This window comes from Ascaphus truei, chromosome 1, assembly GCF_040206685.1.
Source record: "Ascaphus truei isolate aAscTru1 chromosome 1, aAscTru1.hap1, whole genome shotgun sequence".
NCBI classification, from domain to species: domain Eukaryota; kingdom Metazoa; phylum Chordata; class Amphibia; order Anura; family Ascaphidae; genus Ascaphus; species Ascaphus truei.
In genome coordinates, this window is record NC_134483.1 from 415406901 (window position 1) to 415434774 (window position 27874).

General features: G+C 39.9%; 1 protein-coding gene across 2 annotated transcripts; it reads right to left on the reverse strand.

Moving 5' to 3' along the window:
• Window positions 1–1289: 1289 nt before the first annotated feature.
• On the reverse strand, window positions 1290–27874 carry USP38 (ubiquitin specific peptidase 38). Of its 2 annotated transcripts, none has more exons than XM_075614531.1 (11): window positions 27594–27874; window positions 23634–24344; window positions 18359–18494; window positions 16076–16205; window positions 14023–14124; window positions 10656–10814; window positions 7796–7989; window positions 6757–6874; window positions 6199–6305; window positions 3717–5070; window positions 1290–2241 (listed from the first exon to the last, which is right to left on the reverse strand). In XM_075614531.1, the coding sequence occupies exons 2-11, from the start codon at window positions 24313–24315 to the stop codon at window positions 2080–2082; spliced, it is 3144 nt and encodes a 1047-aa protein (XP_075470646.1). In that variant the 5' UTR covers window positions 24316–24344; window positions 27594–27874; the 3' UTR covers window positions 1290–2079. The 2 variants fall into 2 exon arrangements, with proteins under 2 accessions (XP_075470646.1, XP_075470655.1); XM_075614540.1 differs by having other exon boundaries at window positions 6757–6850; window positions 27594–27871.

Here is a 27874-nt window from a genome sequence, read left to right on the forward strand (position 1 = left end):
GAAGTACTGTATCACTTTTAAAAGTGGTACACAAAATGATGATGATGATGAAGCGAGCATAACCAGGTCTTCTTGGAAAAGTTATGTTATCATCTGCATATCAGAAAATATAAAAACAGATGATTACCATTTATAAATCAACCACTGAATGGCAATGAAAAGATATCAGGTATTTTGCTGAAGGTCTGTGTTTCCTTCTTTCTTACAGTTGTAGAGTAGGTACCATTTATGGGCATCTTCCTAAACGTAGGCTCACTATCTACTAGCATCCATGATGATTGAAGGCATCTAGACATATAATAAAGTCTCCTGGGTGCTAAAGTAGGGAAAGACCAGTGCCAAATAAAAAAAAGAGTACCATATCCATCAAAGAAAAGACATCCAACTGAAAGTAATGAGAAATGTTCCTTTGAAAGATCTGCTGAAATTGTCTTTGCACAGACCTTGCCCCAGTTTTGGAGCACACGGCTTTATTAAATAACCCCAATGTTCAAAATAGTTGTTTATGTCAGAATGTTAAGTGGACAGGGTCTAAGGCAGACTTGTTACTCATTAGTTGCAACACGAGAAGAGCATGTCAGCGACGTAGTATTACTTCGTCCAGCAGACAGGGAAGCACAACTCACACAAACCTTAAAAACAAAGATAGGATGGTGGAAGGATCCAGCTGTGCCATATGTAGTGTATGGTGAACTGGCCCACGTGAATTTGGTTTGATAACAAAGAAACCCTTTTGTTAAGTGTTCACAGGTGCATTTATACTCTGTACATTATAACACTGTCCTATATGTCATCATGCACCTAGTAAAAGCCAAAGAAAGACTAGGTTTTATTATGTGACCATATGACCAATATACCACAGCAGTGCCTTGTATTAACAGTAGAACAAGCTATTTTGTGGTTCTGCAGGGTCAAACATTGATTCTTCAGTTATTTATGTAGATATTCAATACGCAAATATTCTTTGAGCTCTTTCATGAAAGTTGGTGCAAAAGAGCTTTTTAAGCACGATATTCACAAATTACATTTGCACCAGCAATGAATATTCAAAATTCCACATTTGCAGACTTGTGACAGCACATCTCTGATATGTTCCATTTCAATGACAGATCTTGGGCAGTTTAAAAAAAATAATATATATACCACAGCAATATGAACCCTCCTGCAGTAAGATGGTTATAATGAGTAACATGAAAAACCAGACGCTCAAAAGGTATTTTGGCTGCAGTTTACATGAATATGACTTATACTATTTTTGAAAAGGATGTGTAAAAATAATTGACTCAGACTTTTATGGAACCAGTATTTTACTTTTGCAAAAAAGTAACTCTTTAAAGGTGTAATCCTTAGTTTTGACAAAGTAGAATAGGTCATATCACACAGTTCAAATTATTTCTTTTTTCATACACAGTACTGCAAGGCATACACAACTTTGCCTCATTTACACAGCAGATGTACTCCCTGAAGTAGAATTTTAAAAATTCTTGAAACAAAATTAGAAACACTATAAAGTTAGTATTTTTCAGTTTAAAAAAAAAAAAAATCTGTTCCCACAAGAACATGCGATTTTCTAAAAATTTTTGCAAATTTATGTACACGTCCTCTTATGCATTCTTGTAATGCATTTAGACAAAATTACCCTGAAAAGCAAAAATGCAGACAAATGGTTATTGCTTTCGGCATAGGGTGCACCATAAAGCTTTCAACGTGAGGGAAAACATGTTCCCTAAATTACTTGATAAGTCTGTGACCAAATACGTAACCACTTATTTTCCGGGTTTTGTATATTATATTGTTACCTGTGTATTTAGATCAGGATGATACTGCATTCAGACAGCCTTCCCTCCCCCCTCCCTTTGCCTGTATTAGCCATGAGAAAAGATAGCTTTCTAAAGATGTATATCCGAGCAAATGTACATCTTTCATTAACTTGTTTGTAGAAAGAAACTGAGGAGCTGCCTGTTCAGTACATGGATCATTTTGAAACAGCAACACGTGAAGTCACAGTCAGACTGAGCTAAACAGGTAGAAGAACCAGTGCAGTTTTGTTGTCAGTGCATTGTGGATAATTGTGCCCCTTTAAAAGACAAGTCTGCCGATAGTGCTGAACCCTCCCTCTCCACCCCCTCCACTAGGTCCACAGCTTCCTGGAGGATCATTGTCATCAAATCCATTAGGTCGAAAAGAGCAGGAGGCAGATGCTGCTTGCAGTGCACGTGCCCGGGCGTTGAGTTCTTGTTCCTGTTTATACAGAGATTACAGTCAAATCACACTTATTTCATGGGGTTACTTCCAGCTATAAAAAAAAAAAAAAACCTAAGCCAATACGAATGCAAAAGAATTGTACTGTGTTACTTCACTTACAAATAAACTAACATGCAACCTTCCATGGCTGAATTCCAAAGGGGTGGAGAAATGTTTTTTTTTTTTTTAAGTTTGGTATTGTGGAAATAAAATAAAGATGGGTCTTCGTTTGTTATTATTTTGATTAGAAGACACCAAGTGTCGATGCATGGTATGGACTCCTGATCCACCATTATCAGTCCTGGACTTGCATGGAAGTTGAAGCTGGATCAAACTGCTATCACAGAGCTAAGTGTATACAGTATTAGCCTAAATTAGACTGGAACGGAGTACAGTAAAGCATTTAAATGCACAGCAATGAAAATTCCTAAACATTTTCCTTCTAGACGGGGACTAACAACTATGCAATAACTTCCCTAATTATTTCGACCTTCTGTAGCATATCGTGATTTTGTAAAATGAAAATTGAGTTTTTGTTTTTTTTCCTTATGAGAGATAAGAATCGAGCATCATTGCTGCTTGGTACTGTAGTTCACATGGTTTATTTGAGTGAAACACTTTCTGCATTTCCATTTTGCATGACATGTTTATAATATACAGCCATATTATAGTGAAATCATAAAAGGTTCCACAAAATTCCCATGACCACCATTTTCACTCCTCTCAACAATTCGCCTTTTCAAGCACCGTCAATCATTAGTAGCAGTGGAACAGCACAGTGTTTGGTACACGTATGTACACGAGGAAATTATATATTTGGGGGTACTTAATTGTTTACACAAACCTTCGCCCACCTGGTCTTTTTCAGAGGCAATAAAGATAAGATGTCACGGGATTACCTGTGCAAACTCTTGTTGAACATAGTATTGGGCAAAATGAAGTAGCAAGAGGAAATCAAATAGGCACATATACTGGTATATCATGACATATGTCCCCACAATATGCGCACCAAAAAACATGACGATCTTGTTTATTTTAAAGGGATATCTATCTCTATAACATGCAATACACTTATTTCCAACAATGTGCTCTTAGCCATAGCAATGCAAAAATGTCAATAAATAGTAACATGGCTATAGCACAATGCATTAAAGATGGTGAGTATAGAGTAGCAAAGCTTCTGCCACTATTAAATAGTGGCTGTAGTGAAGGGGAATATAGCTTGACATGATATAACCACCATCTAAAGTCTCTACTTTCTTTAATAGCAATGGGATCCCAAGGATGTGAATGCATATGACATCAGTAATACACACTGTATTTTATCCTAACTAAATAAAGGAAAGAAAAATGAATAGTATACATTTTATGTATTTCACTTTAGGCAAGGAACCAACTTTGAGGGGAAAAAAATAAGTTTACGTTCGGCTAATATTCAGGTCTCCAATAGGTATGCATAATTATTTTCTTACCTGTAAATAGAGTTTATTGTCTTTTGTAATGGCATCCATAAGCTCCTTCTGGAGTGGAGGTTCTCCATTCACCCAGAGTCCATTTGCTGAAGTAGACTGCACATTATCTACATTACCACCACTGTGCTTTTTATAAATCAGCACATAGGCAGTGTCCTTTGGAAACCTACTGGTAATATTCAGAACAGACTGAAAGGAGGTAAATGTCACTCTGCTGTCATTAAACAGAAACCACTCTTTTGACAAATCATTGCACTGCGTTTCATTTCCAACAACGGAGTTAGACGTTTCTCTACCTACTATTTGGCCTTGAGGAGAAGTCAAAGAGAGTTTTGCAGGATCGGGACCCCTCCCTGTGTAGGTAACATTTCTGGCATAGGAATAATAATGGCCACTTTCAGATGATGTGCCTGAATGCACTACTAAGGAACTTAAAACATAGGGTACTAGCTGTGTGCAAAGATCTTCAATACCAGAGGGTTTTAGCTTTTTAGCCAGATTCTCACTAATGTCAGGAACATCAACATCCAGAGTCCAATCCTCTTGTGAAGCTAGAGAGGTAGTTCTTCCTACTGGCAGCTCCAAAACCAGTGGAATGGACACATTATCCAATATCTTACGCCTCACATGACACTTTGGGTCATATGAAAACCTTAGCAGAGTGAGAATGAGGTATTCTGGCTCTTCCATGATTTGCATAGTCTTTTCGGCATTCTGAAGGGAAGCACATTTTTCGCAATGATACTGGTTTTCACCATCAAGGATTTCGGGTGCTAGGAAATAGTTCAGCAAGTCAGTAACAGAGAGAGGTCTTTCGCTTCCCATTTTCTGGGATGAGACATTATCAGGCCCAAAAGTGTTGTCACATATAGGTGTATCCAAAACGCAGTTAACATTAGACTGCAATTCATGGACCGCAGGTTTGTTTTTCACAGGCCCAGAGTTAGGATCTTCTGCAGAAGAAACATATTCAGCTGGGGCTTCTGCAGGAGGGGCTATATCAATTTCTATACAGTCGTCATCTTTTTCCTTAGGGGAACAAAGCATGCCCTGCACAGACTGGTCAGCCAAGGAAGGGCAAAAAGCTAGAGAAAGATCTGTGAAGGCCTCCTTCTTCTGAGAAGTGCTTTTACAGTTCAGACAACAAATATTAGTTTGAAGTTTACCGCCAAACATATTTTCTATCAAGGTTTTTTCTTTTTGACCCCAACCTGTACTTCGTGAATTCGAATAGGGATCGGAAAGGCCATCTGTGCTCAGGGAAGAAGATTCCTGAAGGATGCCATCAGTAACCATAGTATCAGAAGGCCTCATTAAAGAGAGCGCTTTAATTGTTTTCTCTTCTTCATGCAACCTATTAAAAAAAAATCAAAGGCAACAGTATTTGAAAAACATTAATTCAAGGATTCATTCTTGAGGGGCGATAAATCAACTTTTCTGGGGTGAAAATCCTTTTCACTTCCTTTCAGCTTTGCTAAAATAAATGTTAATTCTTAATAAAAACAAAAAATTAAATAAAACAAGGAACAAACAGAGTTGACCCTAGAACTATTAACAGTTAGCAAATGCAGTGGTATGGGTGCTTGATCGGTAGCTATGCTCTTCCTTATGTATTAATCAAGTATGCAAGCATAAAAAGACAAAGTCAAATAAAAAAGGCAATGTTTGCCCCAGTGGATATTTGGTATTTTAGCCATGGATGCTGCTACACATCAGTTACTTCAGTTTAAATGTAACAAATTGTGGTATTAAATGTTTCTTCAACAGGCTTGACGAGTTTCCCCCCAATCAATAAATAAGTAGATTCATTTATACAGTACTTCCTATTTGTTATCACTATTTTTATTTTCCAGTTCATTCGTTCCTTACTTCCCATCTATTGTAATGTAGCATCAAAATGTTGTCCCTAATAAGGTCCTATACTATCAAGCAAGCTTACGGTGTAGCCCATTTAATCTAGCCAGCAGAATACAAAACAGATAAAAACACAAATTAAGGGCCTCATGCAGAGAGCAGCGCTATGCAGAATTGGAGGGGGAGAAAAATTTTACCTTTTTTGGAGAGTTTTTATCTCCATATGCAGAAAGGGCAGAAAACTGCCTTTCTGCATATGGAGAGTTTCAACCAGCGCTATTAGCGCTGTTGAAACTACAGGGGAAAAAATCGCGTTTTTTTTTCCCCCTCCACCGGCCGCGGAGCGCCAGCTGCTTGGTGGAGAGGGAAAATGTTGAAAATCGCGCCATTTTTTTGGCGCGAACAGCCACTAGATGGCGATCGCGGCTCTCTGCATACGGCAGAGAAAAAAACTGGAGAGATTTTAAACTCTCCAGCCGCGCGGCGAATTTGAAGGGAAAAAAAAAATGGCGCTTTTTTTGAAACTTGCCGGTTTCTGCCTTTCTGAAGGCAGAATCCGCCAATTAATGCCGCTTTCACTTTTTGCGCTGCTCTCTGCATGAGGCCCATAGTGAGCATTGCGATCTACCTGTCTAAAAGAAACCTGAGGTATTCAGAGCAGTCTTGCTGAGATCGTGGTGTGAACCAAGGTGGTCTAGAAGCCTCAAAGAAATGATTAGGAGCATATGCTTCTCGCTGTTGAATAAAGAGAAAAGACATTACTGTGTAGTAGGTAAGGGGAAAAAACAAACAAGAAAAAAAAACATTTGCAGATGTAGCCAGATTTCGCCGGGAGGGGGAGGAGGGTATAAGCATTTGGCTTCTGGAGAAAGGGAAAGCCGTAGCCAGTCACAGCAGCTCAATGTTAGCTTATGGACATAGTTCCCACGGTATTCCCCTGCAGCAGGGAAAAAGACAGTGATACACAGAAATTGAAGGACTACGTGCTAGATAACAGGTGTTTGTAGACCTAAAATTTTGCATTCATAAATTAATAGAAAAGCTGCAAGTTCTGCATTATGATCACAAGTAAATAGGTAACACCTGTAATTTAAGATCAGCAATTGATATTATGAGTAGTGCACCATACATTAGGATCTGAATATAAATCTACCAAACCAACTGTTTATATTAATGTAAAACATACCTGAGTGTGAGCCAAGAAGGCAAAAAGATGCTGCAATTTCTTCATCAATGAGTTGCACCCATTCAAATTTAATGATAACACGTGTCTCCTAAAACTGAAACAAGATCCATCATACGGACTGTTGACCACCATAATGCTTGCTATAATTAATATATCCAATCACGGCATATACTTCCTTAGAGAATAAGAGTTTGGTAAGAAAAGTTTTTCCAGCTGTTAAAGAGACGCTCTGAAGTAGATCAGAACCATAGCAGTCTGATCACTAGCAGCAAGGGATTGAGATACAACAGCTGAAAACATTAAAAATCGCCAGAGTTCCAGCTGCAAATATTTTAGCCCCAAATCAGCTTAACTACTAGATAACGAGTTCACTGGTCTTCAGCAGCTCTATTTATTTGGCCGTTCATCTAATGGGCCATGGTAGGTTAATGCTTCTCATTTATGGTACACCTCCAATAATACATTTTTGTTCAAATAAAAATACACCAGTTTCTTGTTTATACTTCCCATCAATTTACTATGATCACTATTTTTATTCTAGGAAAGCAAAATGTAATTATGCAATAAAAAGGAACAAAAGCACATACTAGGCCTAATGAAAATATGTAGCACATACTGGGCCTATTTCATTGAAGTTTAAAACCAAAATAAAAATGTGCATCGTGCATTTGAAAGTGTCAATGAAAAGCTTGGTTCACCAGCACAAGTCTCAAACACAAAGGGTGAGAGTATGCATGTCATCTAACATGGCAACAGATTTACATTACATACAAATTATTTGATGTAAAACTATAAGGAAAATATATGTATACTATGCCAATTAAGAACATGTAAGAAAAATCAGCTTACAAAGAAAGCCATGTTAACAACTTTGTGTAAAGAATATAGGCTCTCCGTTGTAATTTTCTTTGGTAATTGGTCAAATACTTTATGCAAATGTTATACAAACAAACTAACCTACTTTGCAATAAGCTGGTTTGAAGGGGTTAAAACGTAATGGAATCTTAGGTAATGCCGCTTGTTAAATGGTAGAACTTACTCTGTGGCCATGAACAGTGCTTGTAAAACACTGTTCATATAACATGTGTTCCCCAGGTTAATTAGCCCAGTTTTTCCAGTTTCCGATTTCCCAGACAGTCTGGGTAAACAAGATGCCAAAGCATTGGATTGAGACGTCCAGGCACTTTGGTTTAATAACAGTTTAATTTTCTCTTCAGAGGGTTTAGGCAGGTCCTAAAGAGAGGAGAAAAAAAAAACACGTCTAAAATCGTCTGTCATATTTTCTAGCACCTTTAAAAACAGTCTTTTCACTTCAATCTACCAATTACTTTACTTTCAAATCTTGGAATTCCCCCCTTCCACTGTCTCCCTCAATGGTGAAAAGAAGAAGGCTACAGTCTTTGAACCCACTGCCAGCACAAAATTCCTTGGCGAGCCAACAATCATTCTTTGTTGTCTGGCCAAAGTGGCTCCTCTCCCTCTCTGCAGCTCCTGGGAATGGCCCATTGGCTGCCACGATATCACAAAGCCTGTGGTTCGAATGCCAAATAACATGCACACAAAAAATTTCTGCTATGCATGTCAGTAATTTTGTGATACATAAGCACCCTAAAAACAAAAAAAAACAACATATTTTAACTTGCTTTTGCACGACTTTAAACCAACATGGAAAACTAATAGCTCAGCTAAACACAATACACTTTGTATTGTTACAACAAAAATGTAGAAATGTACCTTAAAATGGACTATCTTTTATAGGCTCATATACTTTTAAAAATAGGTTCACAGCTTGCATGTTTAGCAGAGTGTAAGAAAGTTGGACCAAGAGAAAGCTTACAATGCAATGGCCCCCCAAAAAGGTAAAGTTCTACAGTAGCTTTAGTTGTGGTCAATGATTTATGGCTCTAGAACTGAAAATAGTCACAACGATGTGCAAAGTTGTCTGGAATAATCAGGGGAATCCAGTTCTCAGCACAGAATCTAGATATTTGGATTTTAGAACACTCTTAAGTAAATAGTCAGAAACTGATCACCAACTTTGATTGGTCCCAATATTTTTTAATATTTTTATTTGTAGAATCTGCTACAGCGCCATTTTCAAAAACCAAGTTAGTGGAAAACTTAGTAGATCGATTTTAAAAACAGCATTTATTGTAGAACTGGATCTACCAACATGTTTCACGAGTACTACTGGAACACAAAGTCCTACAAATTGTTACTTCAAATAGTTGATGCAGTGGACAAACTTGCACATTATTCACATCACTTATTAAATTTGTAGTTACTTTGCAAAAATGATATATAGATACATAGATTGTCGTAAAGTTACACAGATACTTGGACAAATCCGTAAAATGTTAGTGATACATCAAGTTTTATTTTGCTTTGATGGTAGAGAAAAAAAAAGACATTTGGGTAACTGCTGTATAACATTAAAATCTTGCCTGGTAGAAAAGCAAGATAGGTAGTTTTATAAAGTAGACACCTTGTTTTTCAAATAGGTCTAGAAAGGTTTCCACTTATACCGTGGCAGTGATGCAATAATGGAAGATCCAAGAGACTGCAAGTATCATGGCTCCTCACACCATTTCCCCCTCCCCCTCTTCTCTCTCTCCCAATGCCCTCTTCTGTAACCTTCTGCGTACAATGAGGTAATTGTTCTGAGAGAGAGAAAGCAAAAAATAAAGGGGTAGTCTACGTGCCTTTCGATAGCAAGCTTTAGGTCACTGCTACTAAGGGGAGAGAGGCAGAAAAGAAGCAGAATATTCCCGCTAAAGGCAAAGCATTATAACTAGACAAGAAAAAAAATAAAAACAGTTGGCGGCACAGGAAATGGTGTAAAACTTAAAGAAGTCTATGAGGTAATGACCATACATAGGGCCTCATGCAGAGAGCAGCGCTATGCAGAATTGGAGAGGGGGAAAAATTTTACCTTTTTTGGAGAGTTTTTATCTCCATATGCAGAAAGGGCAGAAAACTGCCTTTCTGCATATGGAGAGTTTCAACCAGCGCTATGAGCGCTGTTGAAACTACTGGGAAAAAAATCGCGTTTTTTTTTTTCCCCCTCTCCACCGGCCGCGGAGCGCCAGCTGCTTGGTGGAGAGGGAAAATGTTGAAAATCGCGCCATTTTTTTGGCGCGAACAGCCACTAGATGGCGATCGCGGCTCTCTGCATACGGCAGAGAAAAAAACTGGAGAGATTTTAAACTCTCCAGGCGCGCGGCGAATTTGAAGGGAAACAAAAAAAAAATGGCGCTTTTTTTTGAAACTTGCCGGTTTCTGCCTTTCTGAAGGCAGAATCCGCCAATTAATGCCGCTTTCACTTTTTGCGCTGCTCTCTGCATGAGGCCCATAGTTTCAAAAGCTCAGTACACTTTAATTTCACCTATTAAGAACGGTTATGTTGGTCTGCTAAAAGGTATCGCAAACTACAATGAAAAAGGTGGTACAAAATTCTATAGGATTGATAACAACTGTAAAGAAAATAACTAGAAGTAGTGGATATAGGGTAAGGCTAATCAATATATATATCTATCTATATATCTATCTATATATCTATATATTTTTTTTTTCTATAATCATATACATATGTTTATCCAGCAATTCTTGCAGCATCACAGATTCAAGCAATGCTGTCTGGCTTCCATCCTGTTTACACAGCACCGTTGGCTTTTTAATAACTGAATGAACCGGGCGTCAAGCACAAGTAAAAAATAAAAACTTTAAGAATTAAGGAGGGTCAGATCTTCATTACAAAAAAGTTATCACTGCTAGCATGCACTACAACTTACATCATATACAATATTTGTATACCCTTTCCCAGCAAACTTATTTTAACTCCTGGAGAAAAATTGACAATATACAAATTCTGGTTTTCAAATGATAGCACAGAAACTTACCTTAACAGCTTCCAATATAGGCTCATAGAGGTCTGGAAATCCAGAGTAATGATAAATCATACAATGCATCAGTTCTGTAAACTGCACTAGGAAAGCTGTACTGGATGGGAGACCGTGACTTTTAAATGACTGGACCAGATTGACAACGTGTGGAACAACCTAAGCCAAAAGAGAAAATATTAACCAACAGGGGTCTCAAACAGTGTTTTTAATGACATTATTTATCGGAACATGAAAACGAAGAAAGCTGTGAAAGTATACTGAAGGCATGGAAAAGCATCAGAGTGAACAAGACAGAGGGAAAAAGGAGCAGACATGACAAAATGCCCCAATAAAATGTTTTAGCGGAGATTGTTTAGTGCAGAGCGCCACCTAGTGTGGAACACTTGCTTCCTCAATCATCTTTCAAAACAGGAGGTGTCAAAATAAATAAATAAATAAATATATATATATATATATATATATATATATATATATATATATATATATAGCAAGTTTCCCAGGGTTTATTAAACTGCATGTTTTTATGCAATTTTCTTAAAACCAAAGCAAATGAATGAGGAGAGAGCGTTGTGCTTAGAAGTATCTTTATTCAGTACTGAGCATAGGCAAAGTTAACTTCATGAAGTCAAAATCATTGCAATACTGGAATAATGCAGGAAGAAGTTTAAAAGGTGCTACCATTTTCAAGTTGTCACTCTACAAATGGAAAACGCCTGCTCATTCACGCACATTAAATGAGCAATCCCAGCAGGCAATTGTTTTGCAAATTTTTATATCTTTTAAAATAGGATTGAAGCAGGGGGTCTCCGGAGCTGAACCCCATTAATGTTATCTCATTGGACCCTGTGCTTCCAGAGATACTCGTCTCCGAAGGGGGTGCCGATGTCTCCTTACAAGTTTAAAACTCCCATGTCTCAATAGGAAGCTGCACCAGATGACGTCACAGCTTCCTATTGGCCCACAGAGCACAGCGGCTGTGAAAAGAGGCCATTCCATAATGCCCGCTAGCCGAGCGGCTACCAGCACACCCTACGGAGGCAAGCATTCCGTAATGCCCACTAGCCGAGCGGCTACCAGCACACCCTACGGAGGCAAGCATTCCGTAATGCCCGCTAGCCGAGCGGCTACCAGCACACCCTACGGAGGCAAGCATTCCGTAATGCCCACTAGCCGAGCGGCTACCAGCACACCCTACGGAGGCAAGCATTCCGTAATGCCCACTAGCCGAGCGGCTACCAGCACACCCTACGGAGGCAAGCATTCCGTAATGCCCACTAGCCGAGCGGCTACCAGCACACCCTACGGAGGCAAGCATTCCGTAATGCCCACTAGCCGAGCGGCTACCAGCACACCCTACGGAGGTAAGCATTCCGTAATGCCCACTAGCCGAGCGGCTACCAGCACACCCTACGGAGGCAAGCATTCCGTAATGCCCGCTAGCCGAGCGGCTACCAGCACACCCTACGGAGGCAAGCATTCCGTAATGCCTGCTAGCCGAGTGGCTACCAGCACACCCTACGGAGGCAAGCATTCCGTAATGCCCACTAGCCGAGCGGCTACCAGCACACCCTAATAGATACAGGATACTTTGTTTTAGGACTAGAGTATGGCAAAAGTAAAAGAAACCTTAACTGTTAAAGCAAGGTAAAGTTACAGTATTTTTACCAGCTTCTGCTCCAGAATACTAAAATGAGCTTTGTAGTAGGTCTACCGATTCCGCCGTGCAAGGCCAACTGAGAGATCTACACTTCAATGTACTTGGCTTTATTCCTCAATCTATTTATTTGTATATAGAAATGTATGTTAAGAACACAAGACTTGGATTAAAAAAAAAAAAAAAAACAAATTATGCAAAAAGCCCAAAATAACGTTGAAGGGCTTCAAGAACTGCTAAAGTCTCTACAGACAACCCCTGGTCCAAGGACCACCATTTGATAACCTCTGTTGTAGATATTACCGGATACAGCTGTGCTTCACTACATCACTCAAATCGGTATATGATGAATACTGTGCACGCTTTATAAGGCGATGAATTATCTGTAAAAGCACTTACACAGGAATGATCAAACAATTGTGATATTTTAACCCTTTTGCCAACAGAGGGACCTGCAATGCATTGCCAAGATTAACATTTTAGAATCGCTGTGCCATATGAACCAACAGGATACGTCTGATTTACCAGAAGTAGAAAGGAGTAGTGAGCTCACCAAAATGCAGATGCCCCTTGAGCAAGTCAAAAGAAAGCCAGTTCCTCTAATTATGTACTACTACTAATACTATTAACCCGTAAACTGAATTTTTAGCAAATCAACAGGACAATCCCACAACGTTAAGCTTAATCTGAAATGTCTTGAAGTGGCAGTACCACAAGTCCAAAAGTGGAATAATTGCATACTATAAGTCATATTTAACGGGTGTAATGTTTATACTGTAGGTGATGGTAAATTCTGTAAGCAAAGCATTAGCATATAGAATAATATTGCAACATACCAAGACATACTAGCAGACTACGGTCTACTGATGCAGACACACACAGACACACAGACACACAGACACACAGACACTATTTATCAAATAGAAATATTACTGTATGCTCATTTGCATGTATTAGACAGGTGTGCAACCCCGCCTTCCACCATTATCACCCAGCACACAGTGCTTCCACTGCAACAAGGGATTCTGGGAAATTACATGCAAATGAGCACACAGTGCCACCTTTTGTTTCAAAACCATATAACATGGTCCCTTGGACTGTGTGCTCATTTGCATGTCATTTCCCAGAATCCCTTGCTGCAGTGGAAGCACTGTGTGCTGGGTGATAATGGTGAAAGGCAGGGTTGCACACCTGTCTAATACATGCAAGTGAGCATACACTAATATTTCCATTTGCTATATGCTTTACTGTGGAGGGTTTTTGTCACTTTGTTTACCCACCATAACTTAACTAAGTATATTATTTATGTAATGGTTACACAAAGAATTGGTGAACTGCTCACCTAGTTTTATATTAATCAGAAATTATTATAAACAGCTGGTGCAAATAGGGAAGGGTAATCTGAACTAGATCACACAATCTCCCAAAATATCCCTATTTACTGCACTCCGGAGACTGTCACAAGATAAAGGGGTTAAATACTCCCAGACATAATTGTCAAGATGGCTGTTGAGTACAAATTCCATATAGTAACCGCTTCCACCACTGTAGGAGGACAGGTACTAGTAAAAGCAATAAATTGGCCAAAAAAATAATTGTTTATTTATACACATATAGGACAACGGCGCAATAAAGTGATGTAATGGACCAAGGTCACATTTTAACCCGTAAAATAAAAGGAACAAAATTGTAGGACGAAAAATAACTTACCATATGAAAAGCCTCCGGAGAATGCTGAAAACTAAGCAACATGTGGGAGAGGACAGCCAGAGCACCCGGCCTCACCAAAGGAAACCAGAGCCTGTTAAATACCTGAAAGAAGAAAAACATGCTGAAAATACTGCAAGGTAAGAAAAGACCAGAAACATAGGACCATGACTTTATACAGGGTGCGAAGCCATGTGTAATTTCAGAAAGGAGACACTCACACACTCACACACTCACACACTCACACACTCACACACTCACACACTCACACACTCACACACTCACACACTCACACACTCACACACTCACACACTCACACACTCACACACTCACACACTCACACACTCACACACTCACACACTCACACACTCACACACTCACACACTCACACACTCACACACACACACACACACACACACACACACACACACACACACACACACACACACACACACACACACACACACACACACACACACACACACACACACACACACACACACACACACACACACACGACTGAAGTCATTTCAGCAACCTGCCATCAGCACTTACATTTAATTGAAGGAATTAACTGAAAACTACCCAAAAGTAAAACTATTTTGGATAAAAAAATTTTTTTAAAAACTGAGCTAGACAGCAAAAATAAATAAATAAAAATAAAAAACACACCAATGAAGCTTCAGTTGAGTGCCGCTTCCTCTAACTCTTCCATAAATCCTAATTGCAAAATTATATTGCTTTTTATCAGCAAGAAAGTACATTAGTACCTTGATGGACAGGTGCTAAAAGAACGAACACAAAACATGTACCTAAACAAGAGACCATTGCATTGTCCCCGGTATTTAGAGAAACAATGTCCATTGTAAGCAATTACATGATGGAACAATTTAATCAAAGTTCATACCACAGCCTAGGCAGTCAGCAGTACTTTGCAGCATTATAGCCACTGTGATACTTCTGCATCAGCACAAATCAAAGTTGGCAATTTCAAAGCAGCTGCCCCCGCCCCCCCCATACATTATTTATGATTGTCACCTTACCTGAACCCGCGAGCCACCCAGAGCGGATCAGTGTTCCTCCACTTAACCTCTGGGGACCCTGTGGCATCTGAAATATTTGTGGGGGGTTTTCTGCCCGTTTTGACTCAGACAGCTAAAAATATAGCAGCTGGGTCATAGATAGAAAGCTGCAACATCATCCTCTGATGACAATATGACTTTCTATCAGCCCCTGCAGTAAGCCTGACCTTGTGACCATTCTGTATTCTTCTCCACTGCCAGTCTCAAGGATATCGGGAAGGAAGTGGGAGGGTCTGATTGATATCACGTAGGGGGTCCCAACCCCCAGAGGTCAAGGAACCACACAGTCCAGGAAAGTTAAAATAATCATTTCTAAACACATTTTATATTGCAGCACTGAATGAAAGCAGAACCCAGAGAGATAAAGGGGACAATCGCAATACATAGCTGCATCTAATTTTGAAAGAGTAAGAAATAAAAACAATTATCCAACATAACTCCCATTTGCCTACTGAGGATAAAGGATATCACTATTATATATTTAACGCTGTATACATACATAGTATACTATTTTGACACCACTAAAAAAAAAAAAAAACCACACTACAGTTCAGAGACAAATCTATACAACTAGAATGTATCCAACCGTCAAAGTCCTCAAAATGTGAAACACCTGTTCTCACTCTCTCGCTGCTTGAGGGACCTGAGGGAATGGGCCCAAGGGGTCTTAACTCCAAAACATTGCCCAACCATATACCTCCACCCGCCCCTTGATTCCCCCCCCCCCTCTCACATCCCCATTGTGGTTTTCCTTGTCTTTTCCACTGTTTCCCCACATTGTTTGCATTTAGAGGGTAATTTTTGAACTTGTGTGATTTTCACTTGCATTGTTCCAATTTATATATCTTGTGCTTTTATTATTAAACGTTGTCATTTTTGGCATATTCCCACTTTTTTTTAAGTATTCGGTCAGTGAGCGCTGGAACACAATTTCATATTTTAGACTACATGTGCGTTTCAGAGACGTTACATACCAATTCGATTTTGAGCAAAGTGACATCGATGAGGATAGTAAATTTCTGGACCGCAGCCAGTCCCTTCAGCAGAGCAATCACCCAGGTCTCCACATGCTGCGCTAACGGCCACGACAACCAGTCAATCATCCTGAAAAAGAGGACATGTCCTAAGCATTCCGATTCTCTACCCGCAGCAAGAGATTCAATAACCTTAATTAGTAGCTCTTATCTAATGACAGATGTGCTAATGAGACAAGCTGGTATAGTAGAATTGGATTTGTGTCACTCAGACACTGCTGTCCAATAGCAGTGGGGAGTCTGAGAACTGCGTAGTGTTGAACTGTAGTTTATAAAAATATCAGGTGATCTTAGAATGCAGAAGGAACGAGGCAGCTCTGTGAGGAAGGCACAGGACCCACTCAGCTTGCTAACATCACAAAGCAACCAATTTGTTACTTCTCAGTCATCATTAAATAAATACATCTTCCCTGGAGTTATTACCAAACATTCAGGTAGAGAAAGCTTCAGGTTACATGTTTTATACACTAGTAACTACACATAAAATAAAGGCTATTAAAATAAACATAGAAGATGTGATCTGGGTCTTAGTAAGCAGGCACACAGGCATTTTCCATTTACTGCCAGCATGAAATTAATTATACAAAACATGTATGCAACCAAGCTATGCAATATATGTTAAACAATTAGTCCCAGGCACAAATTATGTATGCTTTGTCTGATATACAAATAATCAGCAAGCACAGAGACTAATTTCAAGGGTCGGCCTTCATTTTGGGCAAAGAAAAAAATATCTATCCTATCTTGCTCCTCCCCAACATCTTTAATTCCATGTGTAATTTATCTTTACCGTGCATAGTATGGCTTCACCAACACTAAATGGGTTTGCCATGTTAGATTATTTTTTTTATAGCAACAACGGGCAAGGGTAACCAGGCTACATAATAAAGGTTAAGCCCTCTGGTTACCCAGCACTATAAGCCAGGTATCATTGCAGGAAAAGTTAGTGTGACACCTGCTTTTCCACTTTCCATGTTCCCTTGTCCCCAGACTCATGAAACTTTGTGTGTAAGTTTTAGGTGAGCTATTTGGGTAAGAATACAATTATTTTGTTTGCAGGAGTTCTACCCAGCGAGCAGGCATGATTTGCCGGTACGCGGGTGGAATTACACCGAGGCTGCCCAGTGTGCCCCTGGTTTTCGAGCCCCGATATCTCAGTCCTATTTCCCTTACAGTCATGAGTCTCCCCAATGTCCCCCATGTAATAAAATATTTTTTCTGTGTTTCATACATTATTATAAGGCTCTATGCAGTCAGCTAGGGCATCTGCTTAAGGTAGCAGCAAGTGTGCATCGAGTCCGTAGTTCAAAGAGGAGAGGATGTCCAGAGGGGAGAAAACTGTTTGGTGGGCGAGGAAGGGCGATTGTCCAGGTCCGGAGAACAAAAGGCACCCTGTGGGGATACCTTGGGTTTCCTAAACTTGGCGGAGCCTGCCCAGCGGGTGGCACTGAGTTAGCCGGGGGAATACAGCTCATGGGAACCAGCCAACAGACAAGTCCCTGTTTCTATTGGCTAGTAGGATAGGGTTCCCACGCTCTGATTGGTCGCTCCTCCTACTTCAATGCAAAGGATAGCTTAGCGCAGTATATGTAGGGAGATGGCCGAGACAGAGAACCAGACCATCCAGTGACTTGTGTCGATGATGCTAAGGCTTTATTTTGAAGCTAGGAAAGTCTGCCTCGCAGAGACGAAGTCCAGTCTTTTGCAGTCAAGTTCTACAAATCGAACCTAGCGGTCGCGGCTAGGAACTGAAGCCGAAAAGAGGACCAGGAGAACCAAGTGTATATCGCGGTTAGGGAAAGCTCATCCAAGCGGGCGCCCTGCACCTAGGAACGCCTACATTTTACCCCCAGCCCCCTGTAAGTGTACTTTTGTCTGTCTATTGTGTAATTCTGCTTATTTTACATGGGTTTACCGAAATAAAACTACATTTTGTTTCTACTACCTTGTTTTGCCTAGTGTATCATCTCGGTACAAATATAAAAGGTGTAAAAAGTTCTGGTCTACTGTGACAACGGTAATGCAGACAGAACCAACCAAAATGATTAGCCATTATCTACAAAAGATTTAAGAAGCGATTCTAACATCCAACCTCTCCCCAGATGTGCTACTGACAAGAGTCAAATCATTCCCAGATGCATATTACTATTTTCTGTGCATTATAAAACAAGTCAAGGAAACGTTACTAAATGTATTTATTCACAATATAGTTTGATACCGTACCTGCAAAGAGCCCGAGTCATACTTGCATCTTTCACATTGGGATCAGTGGTTAAGCTCCTGATGAGAACAGTGATCATCTGTAAGGGAATGTGCTGCACAAGACTCGCAAGAGCAACAGATGGCTCAAACGAAGCATCTGAAAACACAAACATGGATTAATAGTGTTGGATACCATGAACTTCATTAAGAATTCAAACAAATACACAGCATAGGGCAGTATCCTAGGAGGAAAAGGGAAGGACAGTGGCATGTTTATTTGGGTAAATGCAATCTGACCCCCCCACCCCCAAAAAATAAAAAAATAACTTAATAATAGCATGTTCTTGTATAGCGCTGCTAGTTTTACGTAGCGCTTTACAGAGACATTTTGCAGGCACAGGTCCCTGCCCTGTGGAGCTTACAATCTATGTTTTTTTGGTGCCTGAGGCACAGGGAGATAAGCTGACTTGCTCAAATTCACAAGGAGCCGACACCGGGAATTGAACCAGGCTCCCCTGCTTCAAACTCTCAGTGCCAGTCAGTGTCTTTACTCACAGCCACTCCCTCTCCCTTAAGGGAGTTTAGTCTATTTAATTTTTGGTGAGAACTCCTGATAGGGTTAAAAGTATCCTCCATCTTGTCTGCTTGAACTTTTTCCCTGGCTATATATAATGTTTATGAGTGGAATATTCACAGCTAAGCTGTTATTTAGTAATATCCTAATGTTGCTATTCCTCTAATTTACACCTCTAATTAACACTATTATTTCTCTTTATAAAAAAGTATTGCTTTGCCGTAATGAAGTTGAGATGAAGAATCAGACTCAATATCTCTGTATCTCTTCATTATCCGAGCGCTCGTACGTCATCAGATCAGATTCCCACAGCCCAGGGCGTGGTCACTGTTTCCAGTCACCAGTGAGTTAAACATTGGATTATCTACAATCTATGATATTAAGAAACAAAAGAACCAATTGCGATTTGTAGCTGAATCAGATTCACTAGGTGTTGATATGAGGCAAACATTGAAAAAGCCTACGTTGTCGCAATTAGATACGGTTTTGGACAAGTGGTTTACGGCTAAGCGGTCTGAAGAAAAGCCAATTATAGGGCCTATGCTAATTGCAAAAGTGAAGAAGTTTCATTGTAAAATGAAAATAACTGACCAGTGTACAGTTTCTAATGAGTGGCTATGTGATTTTAATGAACGTCATGGCATCCGTAAACGTGATTTGCGGAGAGCAAAGATCTACCGATAGTGAGGCTGCAGAAAAGTACAGAGAGAGTTTTTCGATACTTTAGTTGAGGAGCATAGATTATAGCCTTGCCAAATTTACAATGCTGATGAAACTGGGCTCTTATGGCGTTGTTTGCCCAACAGCACTCTCGTTAGTGGAACTGAAGAAAAAAAAAACTGCTTGTGGTTTCAAGATGAATAAGGATAGGCTCACGGTTCTTGTTTGTGGTAATGCATCTGGTTCACATAAATTGAAACTTTGGTTATTGGTAAATGCAAGAAAAAAGACTAGGGCTTTCAAAAGGTACCACACATTTGCCCGTTATCTATGATGTCCATGCAAATGCACGGACGACTGCAGAGCTCTACAAAGACTGTTTTTGAAGTGGAACTTCGTTGGTGGCCCCTATTGAATTTTGATGGTTAATATCTGCGTCAAGAAAGTGACGTAATGGGCAAGTGATGGTTGCGCATGCGCAGAGGCGCCCATCGCCGAGTGTGCATGTGTAAAAGCATGGAGACACACCTACACACGTGTGTAAGAGTATCAATATAGAAGTGCAAATAGCAATTAGAGAAATCTATACTTTCCCATTAAAAACACAGAAGTGTCAAAGATGCAAGGCGTCTAAACATAACAGATTAATTGTATACTGTATAGATTAATATAATATAGTAACTAATGAGAGCGATAGCAATAGATAGCGCCGAGCATGTGCGTTTTAAGTCAAACTTCTTTGCGTGGTCACTAAAATTGTGTTTTTTATGAGTTACATTGAATGAAAAAAGACTTTTCAGAGTAACGGCATTTAGATACTTTACAAATCCAAAATATATGTATGTTGCTTTAGTTATCATAAATCAATTAGATCGTGTATTCCAAGTGATAATATGAAAATTGACACAAAAATAAATAAAACACATTTTATTGAATTAAAACCATCACAAATACAATTTCTGTGACAAAAACACAAAGAAGTTTCACTTACAAGGCACTTGCTCGGCACACAATTTTTTTTTTTTCAAATCATTTTGTGACAGCAGTGAAGGAGAACTTTAGAAAACAAGACTTGTCTGATGATAGCAAGGCTATTATTTTATTAGATAACGGTAGGGCTTATCCTCTGGCTTCTGAACTTATTTGTGCGAATATCTTGGCCACATTTATGCCAGCAAAATCACATCATTGATACTGTGGCTACAGGGGATTTTTTGGGGGCGCAAATTAGTGAACTCGGATTGCAGTGTATACGTTTCAGTCTTCATTCAATATTAAAAAGATGCTATTTATACTGCAGCTTTAGAATGGAAAGATGTACCACAAAAAGTGTAACCCTGCCATGAGCTTGACAAAAATGATGGGCAGGTCTAATTTGTGGGGATTATTCTTCAGACGAGGAAGCGTTTGAGGGATTTAATGCGTTAGAACGCCCTTTCATTAACACTTTGCTAATTATTGAAGATGCCCCTGCTGAGAATCTGGTCAGCAAAGTGACAGAAGTGGAGGAGGAGAGAGGGTTAATACAGATAAAACTACTACTGGGATCCCGTTAAGTGATGAACAAATAATTAAAAGGGTCATTAATCCGGAGATTCTTCGGGGGAAAAGGGAGGAGGAAGAAAAGACTAAATGTAAATATACCTGGCGTCAGGCTACAGAGTTCATTCTAAAGTTTGTTGAATTTGCAGAGTGTAATAGGCACTACAATGCCACAGAAGTAATGAACCTGCATATTAAACAGAATAATTTCGATCAGAAAAAAGCAGCATCCACCGAGCAGGCGGAGGTCAGAGATGTGTGCAAGAGGGCACCACAGAAGGTCGCTTTAACCCCTACTCCTTTGACTTCAGCTACTCCCGATTCAATTATTGTTTCTGAGACCGAGTCTCAGGATATGCCAATGGCTTCTTCTTTGGATGATAAAGTCAATATTGAAGCTAATCCAGATGACCCATCCAACTGTGGCAAATGAAGCTACAGTACAATGGATCCATCAGATTATTAGTAGTGCAGCTAATGCAAGTTTTTAGTGTATAAGTGAATATTCTTTAAGTTTAATAAGTGAATACTGTACAATAGTCTGCTGCCCTGCATTCACTTCTGAAGTCTCAAATATTGGTGAGTAAAATACTGTATTTGAAGGTATTGCTTCCTATTGTATTACAGTAATTTACACAATTACTGTTTTATTATGTAGGCTACTTAAGTTACTGTACTTATACAGTAGTATAAAATGTATAACAGGTTAAAAGGTAAAGTTAAAAGTGTCTTAAATTATTGCTTGGAGCGACACCCAATAGTCTGGAATACCAACAATCCGGCACCCCTCATGTCCCAATGGTGCCAGATTGTTGGAATTGTACTTTATTCAATAAGCAACTTCACTTACCTATTTACGAAGCCGGCAATTGATAGCACTTGTCCTTGTTGCAATGCCAAGAACTCCCACTGAGGGACGTATACTAAAAACTCTGTACAATATTCCCATTTAAGTCAATGGAAGTTTTCAGCCAATTGCACATTAGCTTCTAACAGAAGACTCTCGGTGATAAATCTTGGAGTTGCCACAAATTAAAAGCAGCCAGACATTTAACACCTGCTCTTTGCTATAATTAGTGCCATAGAACCATGAAGTGCAATACAATGCACTGAGCCAGCAAAAGAAAAGGCGAACATGTTAAAAAAAAAAAAAAAAAAAAAAAAAAAAGACTTCCTCCGATGCCATGTTTGGGCGCAAAATGTTCAAGGATAGCCCATGGATATGTGTATAACTATTCAAATGCCATTTTTTTTCATTATAGATGTAACCATTTATTGTTCTATAGCTAGATAGATTTTGCAGCAGCATGCCATTTGGGTTCAAAAAGTCAGCAACAATCTTGGAGCTTTACACCCTTGTGAAAGATTTGCCTGGGGTGGCTGACACCCCATCTACAAGAGGGGACAGCGGTGACTCCCGCATAATAAAAAGGTGGTGAACTCTCTTCCATTCTCACTGAGCCGATTTCGACGCAGTAAACAGGACTTTCCTTTATGTACTATAATTAGTGCCAAGCTAATGTGTTTAAAATATATATATATTTATTACGGTTCCCAAAAAATGCTTTAACATCAACATTTCTCCATATTGGAAAACTTACAGAGCATGTCACAATGAAGACATAACCCACGGAGGAATACAAATGTCAGTTAAATGCAGAGGCTTGGCACCAATTTGTTACTCATAAATTGGACCTCAACATTTGCAGCTGATGTTAAAGTAGCTATCCTGCTGTTTCTCCCCTCTACAACAGGATGGGAATGGCAACTGCAATACTTTCAGCTCCGGGGAGCCCTCAGATTCGAGATAATCACCAGTGCAGGTACCGTAATTCACACAGATTTAACATGGCTGTCCAACAGGAAGTTATAACGGATGGTGCTATTGGCCTGCGCGGCGTGGGAGATTTAAACCGCCAATTTGCTTTCACTGAAGGAGACTAAAAAATTGGTACCTTCACCAGCAAGTACCTCAGGGAAATTGAAATAGGGCATCAATACATACCACAAAATGTTTATCACAGAGTCACGTTTTCTTCATAGGACAATTATGGATGCCGAGGGTGCACACCTCCTTACCCTCTGCCCCAAAAACCTACTGGGTGTTTTCCTCAGCAGTTGCTGTGACTGCTATCGTGACCAGACTTCAATATTCAATCACATATTTATTTTTTCCAAAGTCAATGTTTTGGTGTGTGTAACACCTTCATCGGGATGAGGCCAAAGTGTGAAACGTGGAATGAGTAACTAAACAACATTTTCTCACTGAATCTTGAAGTCTGGTGTGTTGCATCATGTATATACATTTTTCTTCATAGGAAGATTTGTGCTCTCACAGAATATTTAAGACTGACAAATCTAAAGTATAATATTGCTATGTTATTGGAAATTCTTCACTATAACAGTTGCTGGGAAACGGTTTTAGCTGAAGCCATGTACAATAGGTATTATGTAGTGCAATGTTAATATAAATGTTAGATTTTGTAGCACAAGGAGATGTAAAATAGACCACACACTTACCTGTAGAAGAAATAATTGCAAAGACTTCTTGCAGTGATGGAAGCAAAGTGCATGGTTCAGCTTTCCAGATATTTTGCAGCAAAGTACTGACTTTGGTAACTTGAGAAACATATTCACGTAGCTCCTTCTCCAGTGTTGAAATACATTGGAAATGTCCAATTGTCCTTACAAGCTGCTGGCAAAATGCTATAGACAACTTGCCCTTAGGGATGCACTGCACAAAATCAGTCAGAAGCTCGCTTAACCTAGCGCACAATAAAGGCTCTGGTCTTTCACAGACTACCCTCAATACTTCCACCTGTAGCATACCAAAAATATCTAGAACCGAAGGGCAACTCATGATCAACTTGAGCCCATTGTGGATATAGTCAACAACAGCTACATTTTTTCGTTCTAAGGATCTGTAACCTTCCTGCAGGAGGCTCAAGACAAAGTTCCGGTTGAAGAAATTCTCAAATTCAGAGCGGTGATATCTGGCGTACGCTTCAAGTACCTGGTGGCCAACTTGCTTCTGAAAGTGGTCCTCGCCCTCAAAAATCAAACGAGTGGTGAGGTTGAACATGGCCTTGCATTGCTCCTCATTGATGGAATTCTCTGCGGACTCCACAACTTTCTTAACAATCACTTTCTTCAGATTTAATGAATGAGAAGAAGTCACAAGGCCTTCCAAAATCTTGTCCATTGTGATTTAGAAGAAAGCAAACACTGCATCTGAAAAAGGAGGAAGATCAGAGTTATAAAAGATCTAAATGCTTTTTTGATAGATCAGTAAAGCTTAGTGACACTTAATACAGCAGTTAAGCAACCTTGGTTATTTTTGTTTAAGTTAGAGGTACATTAACCTGGATAGCAATAATATGAAAAGAATCCTATAACGGCAAAAAAAAATCATGTATAAATGAAATATATACAAAAACAAGTGTGGGATTGTCACTTAGGTCTCCTATTTGTTCTTAATGTAAAGAACTATGCATTGTACCGAATGTTATTACCCTACAGAACTTGACTTCTACTCTTACATAGAAATAAGAGACGACTTATCAGAACCATATCTAAAATTGTTTTGTAAATACTGTACTGAATCAATGCCCACAGCTGTTTGTCTCCAGCTCAATCAGGTTAAGGGAGCCATGATGATCTAAAGCCCGTCAGTGCACTGTATGCTAACAGAGAAGCACTTGAACAATATCTAGTATATGCCTAAAATTATTACACCCCAAAACATATGAGACGTACAAATAATTCTCATTGTTTTAGTCATTATTGAATACTTTAAGAACTACATTATTTTCCACAAAAAATAAAAAAATAAAAACGTACAAGTGCATCATGTCTACTTTATATATTTATCTTTGTGGATAAAGTACTAATCCAGAAAATGTTAGTTAACGGACACGTATATTTTTATCATGCTGATCATCCATTTACTGTTATACAGTGTCATATGTCTAATGAAAACACTCAATGTCTCATTGTTCCTAACAGAAATAACCCAAACCATATCTGTAATTAGAATATTACACATTGTAGGGCACATTGTGATGTGTCATGAAGCCTTATAAAGGATTCTTGTTATGAGCAGGCCTTGTTATTAAAGGAGTTTGATGCCTATAGCAATGCCTCTTCGTTCCTTACAATAATATACAGATAGTTTTCAATTGGACGTACGCGATAGTAGTGCCTTGGATAGCTGTACCAATGTTAAAGAGGTCAAATCCCACATATGCTGGGGAATAAAGTTAAAACATACAAGACGCACCAAATAACTATATTTAAGGGTAATAGAACATTGTTCCATTGACATGGCCTGTCACTGGATCACTGGAATTTGGCCGCTCTGTACATTCCATTTCAACAAGGCTGATAAAAATTCAGGAACAGTTGCTGCAAAAAAAAACCTATGTACAATGCTGCTTACCATACACTATTAGAATTGTATGTATGTATGTATGTATGTATGTCTTTATTTGTATAGCGCCATAAAATGTACATAGCGCTTCACAGTAGTAATACATGTCATATAAATAACAAATAACAAATATAAATAACACATCATGGGAATAAGTGCTTCAGACATACTGTAAAAGTAACATTAAGGAAGGAGTCCCTGCTCCGAGGAGCTTACAATCTAATTGGTAGGTAGGGAGAACGTACAGAGACAGTAGGAGGGAATAATAGTAAGTGCGTCTGCAGGAGGCCAAGCTTTGTGTCATGTGTCCATGATTATCCAGTGCTACTCATATGCTTCTTTAAGCAGATGTGTCTTAAGGTGGGTCTTAAAGGTGGATAGCGAGGGGGCTAGTCGGGTATTGAGGGGAAGAGCATTCCAGAGGTGTGGGGCAGAAAGTGAGAAAGGTTTAAGGCGGGAGAGAGCTTTAGATACAAAGGGGGTAGAAAGAAGACATCCTTGAGAAGAACGCAAGAGTCGTGATGGTGCATAGCGAGAAATTAGGGCTGAGATGTAATGAGGGGCAGAAGAATGTAAAGCTTTAAAAGTGAGCAGTAGAATTGAGTGTGAGATACGCGATTTAATCGGAAGCCAGGAGAGGGATTTCAGCAGGGGAGACGCTGAGACAGATTTAGGAAAGAGTAGAGTGATTCTGGCAGCAGTGTTTAGGATAGATTGTAGGGGAGACAGGTGAGAGGTAGGAAGGCCGGACAGCAGGAGGTTGCAGTAATCGAGACGTGAGAGAATGAGGGCCTGAGTCAGAGTTTTAGCAGTTGAGTAACAGAGGAAAGGGCGTATCTTTGTGATATTGCGGAGGAAAAAGCGACAAGTTTTAGAAACGTTTTGAATATGAGAGGAGAATGAGAGAGAGGAATCAAGTGTGACCCCTAGGCAGCGTGCTTGGGCTACTGGGTGAATGATCGTATTTCCAATAGCAATGTGGAAGGATGTAGTAGGGCCAGGTTTGGGAGGTAGTATAAGGAGCTCTGTTTTTGCCATGTTAAGTTTCAGTCGGCGGATGGCCATCCAGGATGATATTCCAGAGAGGCATTCAGAAACTTTGGTCTGTATAGCAGGTGTAAGGTCAGGTGTTGAAAGGTAAATTTGTGTGTCGTCAGCATAGAGGTGATATTTAAATTGTGAAGCGCTTTGAGTCCCATTGGGAGAAAAGTGAATGAAATAAAATAAGTTATTACTGTACTCAAGTGATATATTTTGTCAACATAAGCCCCTACCCGTTATCAGCACAAAAAAGGGAATGCTAAAAAAGGTGTGTGTACTGTACTGTATTCTAATGAGTGAAACCTACCCCAGTACATGTGAATGGTTTTACAGCTCTGAAACTGTACTGTTGCCCAGTATGATCATTTGTATAAAGTAATGCTACCACACGGCTGCAGGACACTACAAAAGAGAGACAGCACTGACCTCATTCCCCACCACCAGCTCCATAGCATTGAATGATTTACACATTGTAAGAAATCTCCCATTTGCTGCCAGATGGGCTGCAACCAGCATGTAGTATGTCCTATTGCCATTCCACAAACCTCCATACATACACACAGATAACCTTGTACTAAAAGCCCCTCTGATAACGAGGCGTTTCACATATTTCAGATACAAAAGTATTTTTTTTTTCAAGTATGTACATAGTGTTTCAACCCGAACCATTATACTGTTGACACGTAGTACTTGGTTATAGTGTGTGAGGGCGTGATGCTGAAAGCTGCCTCAACATCGACCACCATTATTATCACCGGGCTGACAAAGCTACAACCCTTCCATGTCTCCCACCACACACGGCCCCTTGGCTTGTCCTTCTCACTGGTTTCTCTCTGCTCCTCCTCCTCCTCCTCCCAGTGCTGTTTGCTATTTTCTTCCAGCAGCCCCTTATTAACACAGGAGGAAATGGGCCAGGACTCCTCTCGCTGCTTTCCCCCGGGGGAGGGTGGTTATGAAGGCAGATTTACGCCGGCCCAATTCACTCTTAAGAGACAAACTCGCCGCCCTACCTGACATTCATGCGGGAGCAATGTGATTCCCCGCTCCCTCTTCCCCTGCGCCCGCTGGTGATCCTGTATACATGTATGTCCCTTCCCAGCCCAGCTCTCTATTATCTGCTCGCTCCGGCTCCGCCGCTGTCCGCTCCCTGCCACAGCGCCGCCATATTTTTCCTTCCCTGCCGGGTTCGGGAGGCGGAGCCTAAGCTACAGGACGCTGATTAGTCGGGGTGGCGGTGACGTCATGGCAGCGCCTCCTCTCTCCTTGTTGTCAACAAAACCCTCCGCCTCAC

Excerpts from the sequence above, each read along its gene's own strand:
- USP38 (XM_075614531.1), bottom strand. The coding sequence starts at position 24,315 with ATGGACAAGATTTTGGAAGGCCTTGTGACTTCTTCTCATTCATTAAAT. Across the intron at positions 16,206-18,358 it reads ATGACTCGGGCTCTTTGCAG|GATGATTGACTGGTTGTCGT; the intron begins GTACGGTATCAA and ends CCTCTTTTTCAG. Across the intron at positions 7,990-10,655 it reads CTATATTGGAAGCTGTTAAG|GACCTGCCTAAACCCTCTGA; the intron begins GTAAGTTTCTGT and ends TCCTCTCTTTAG.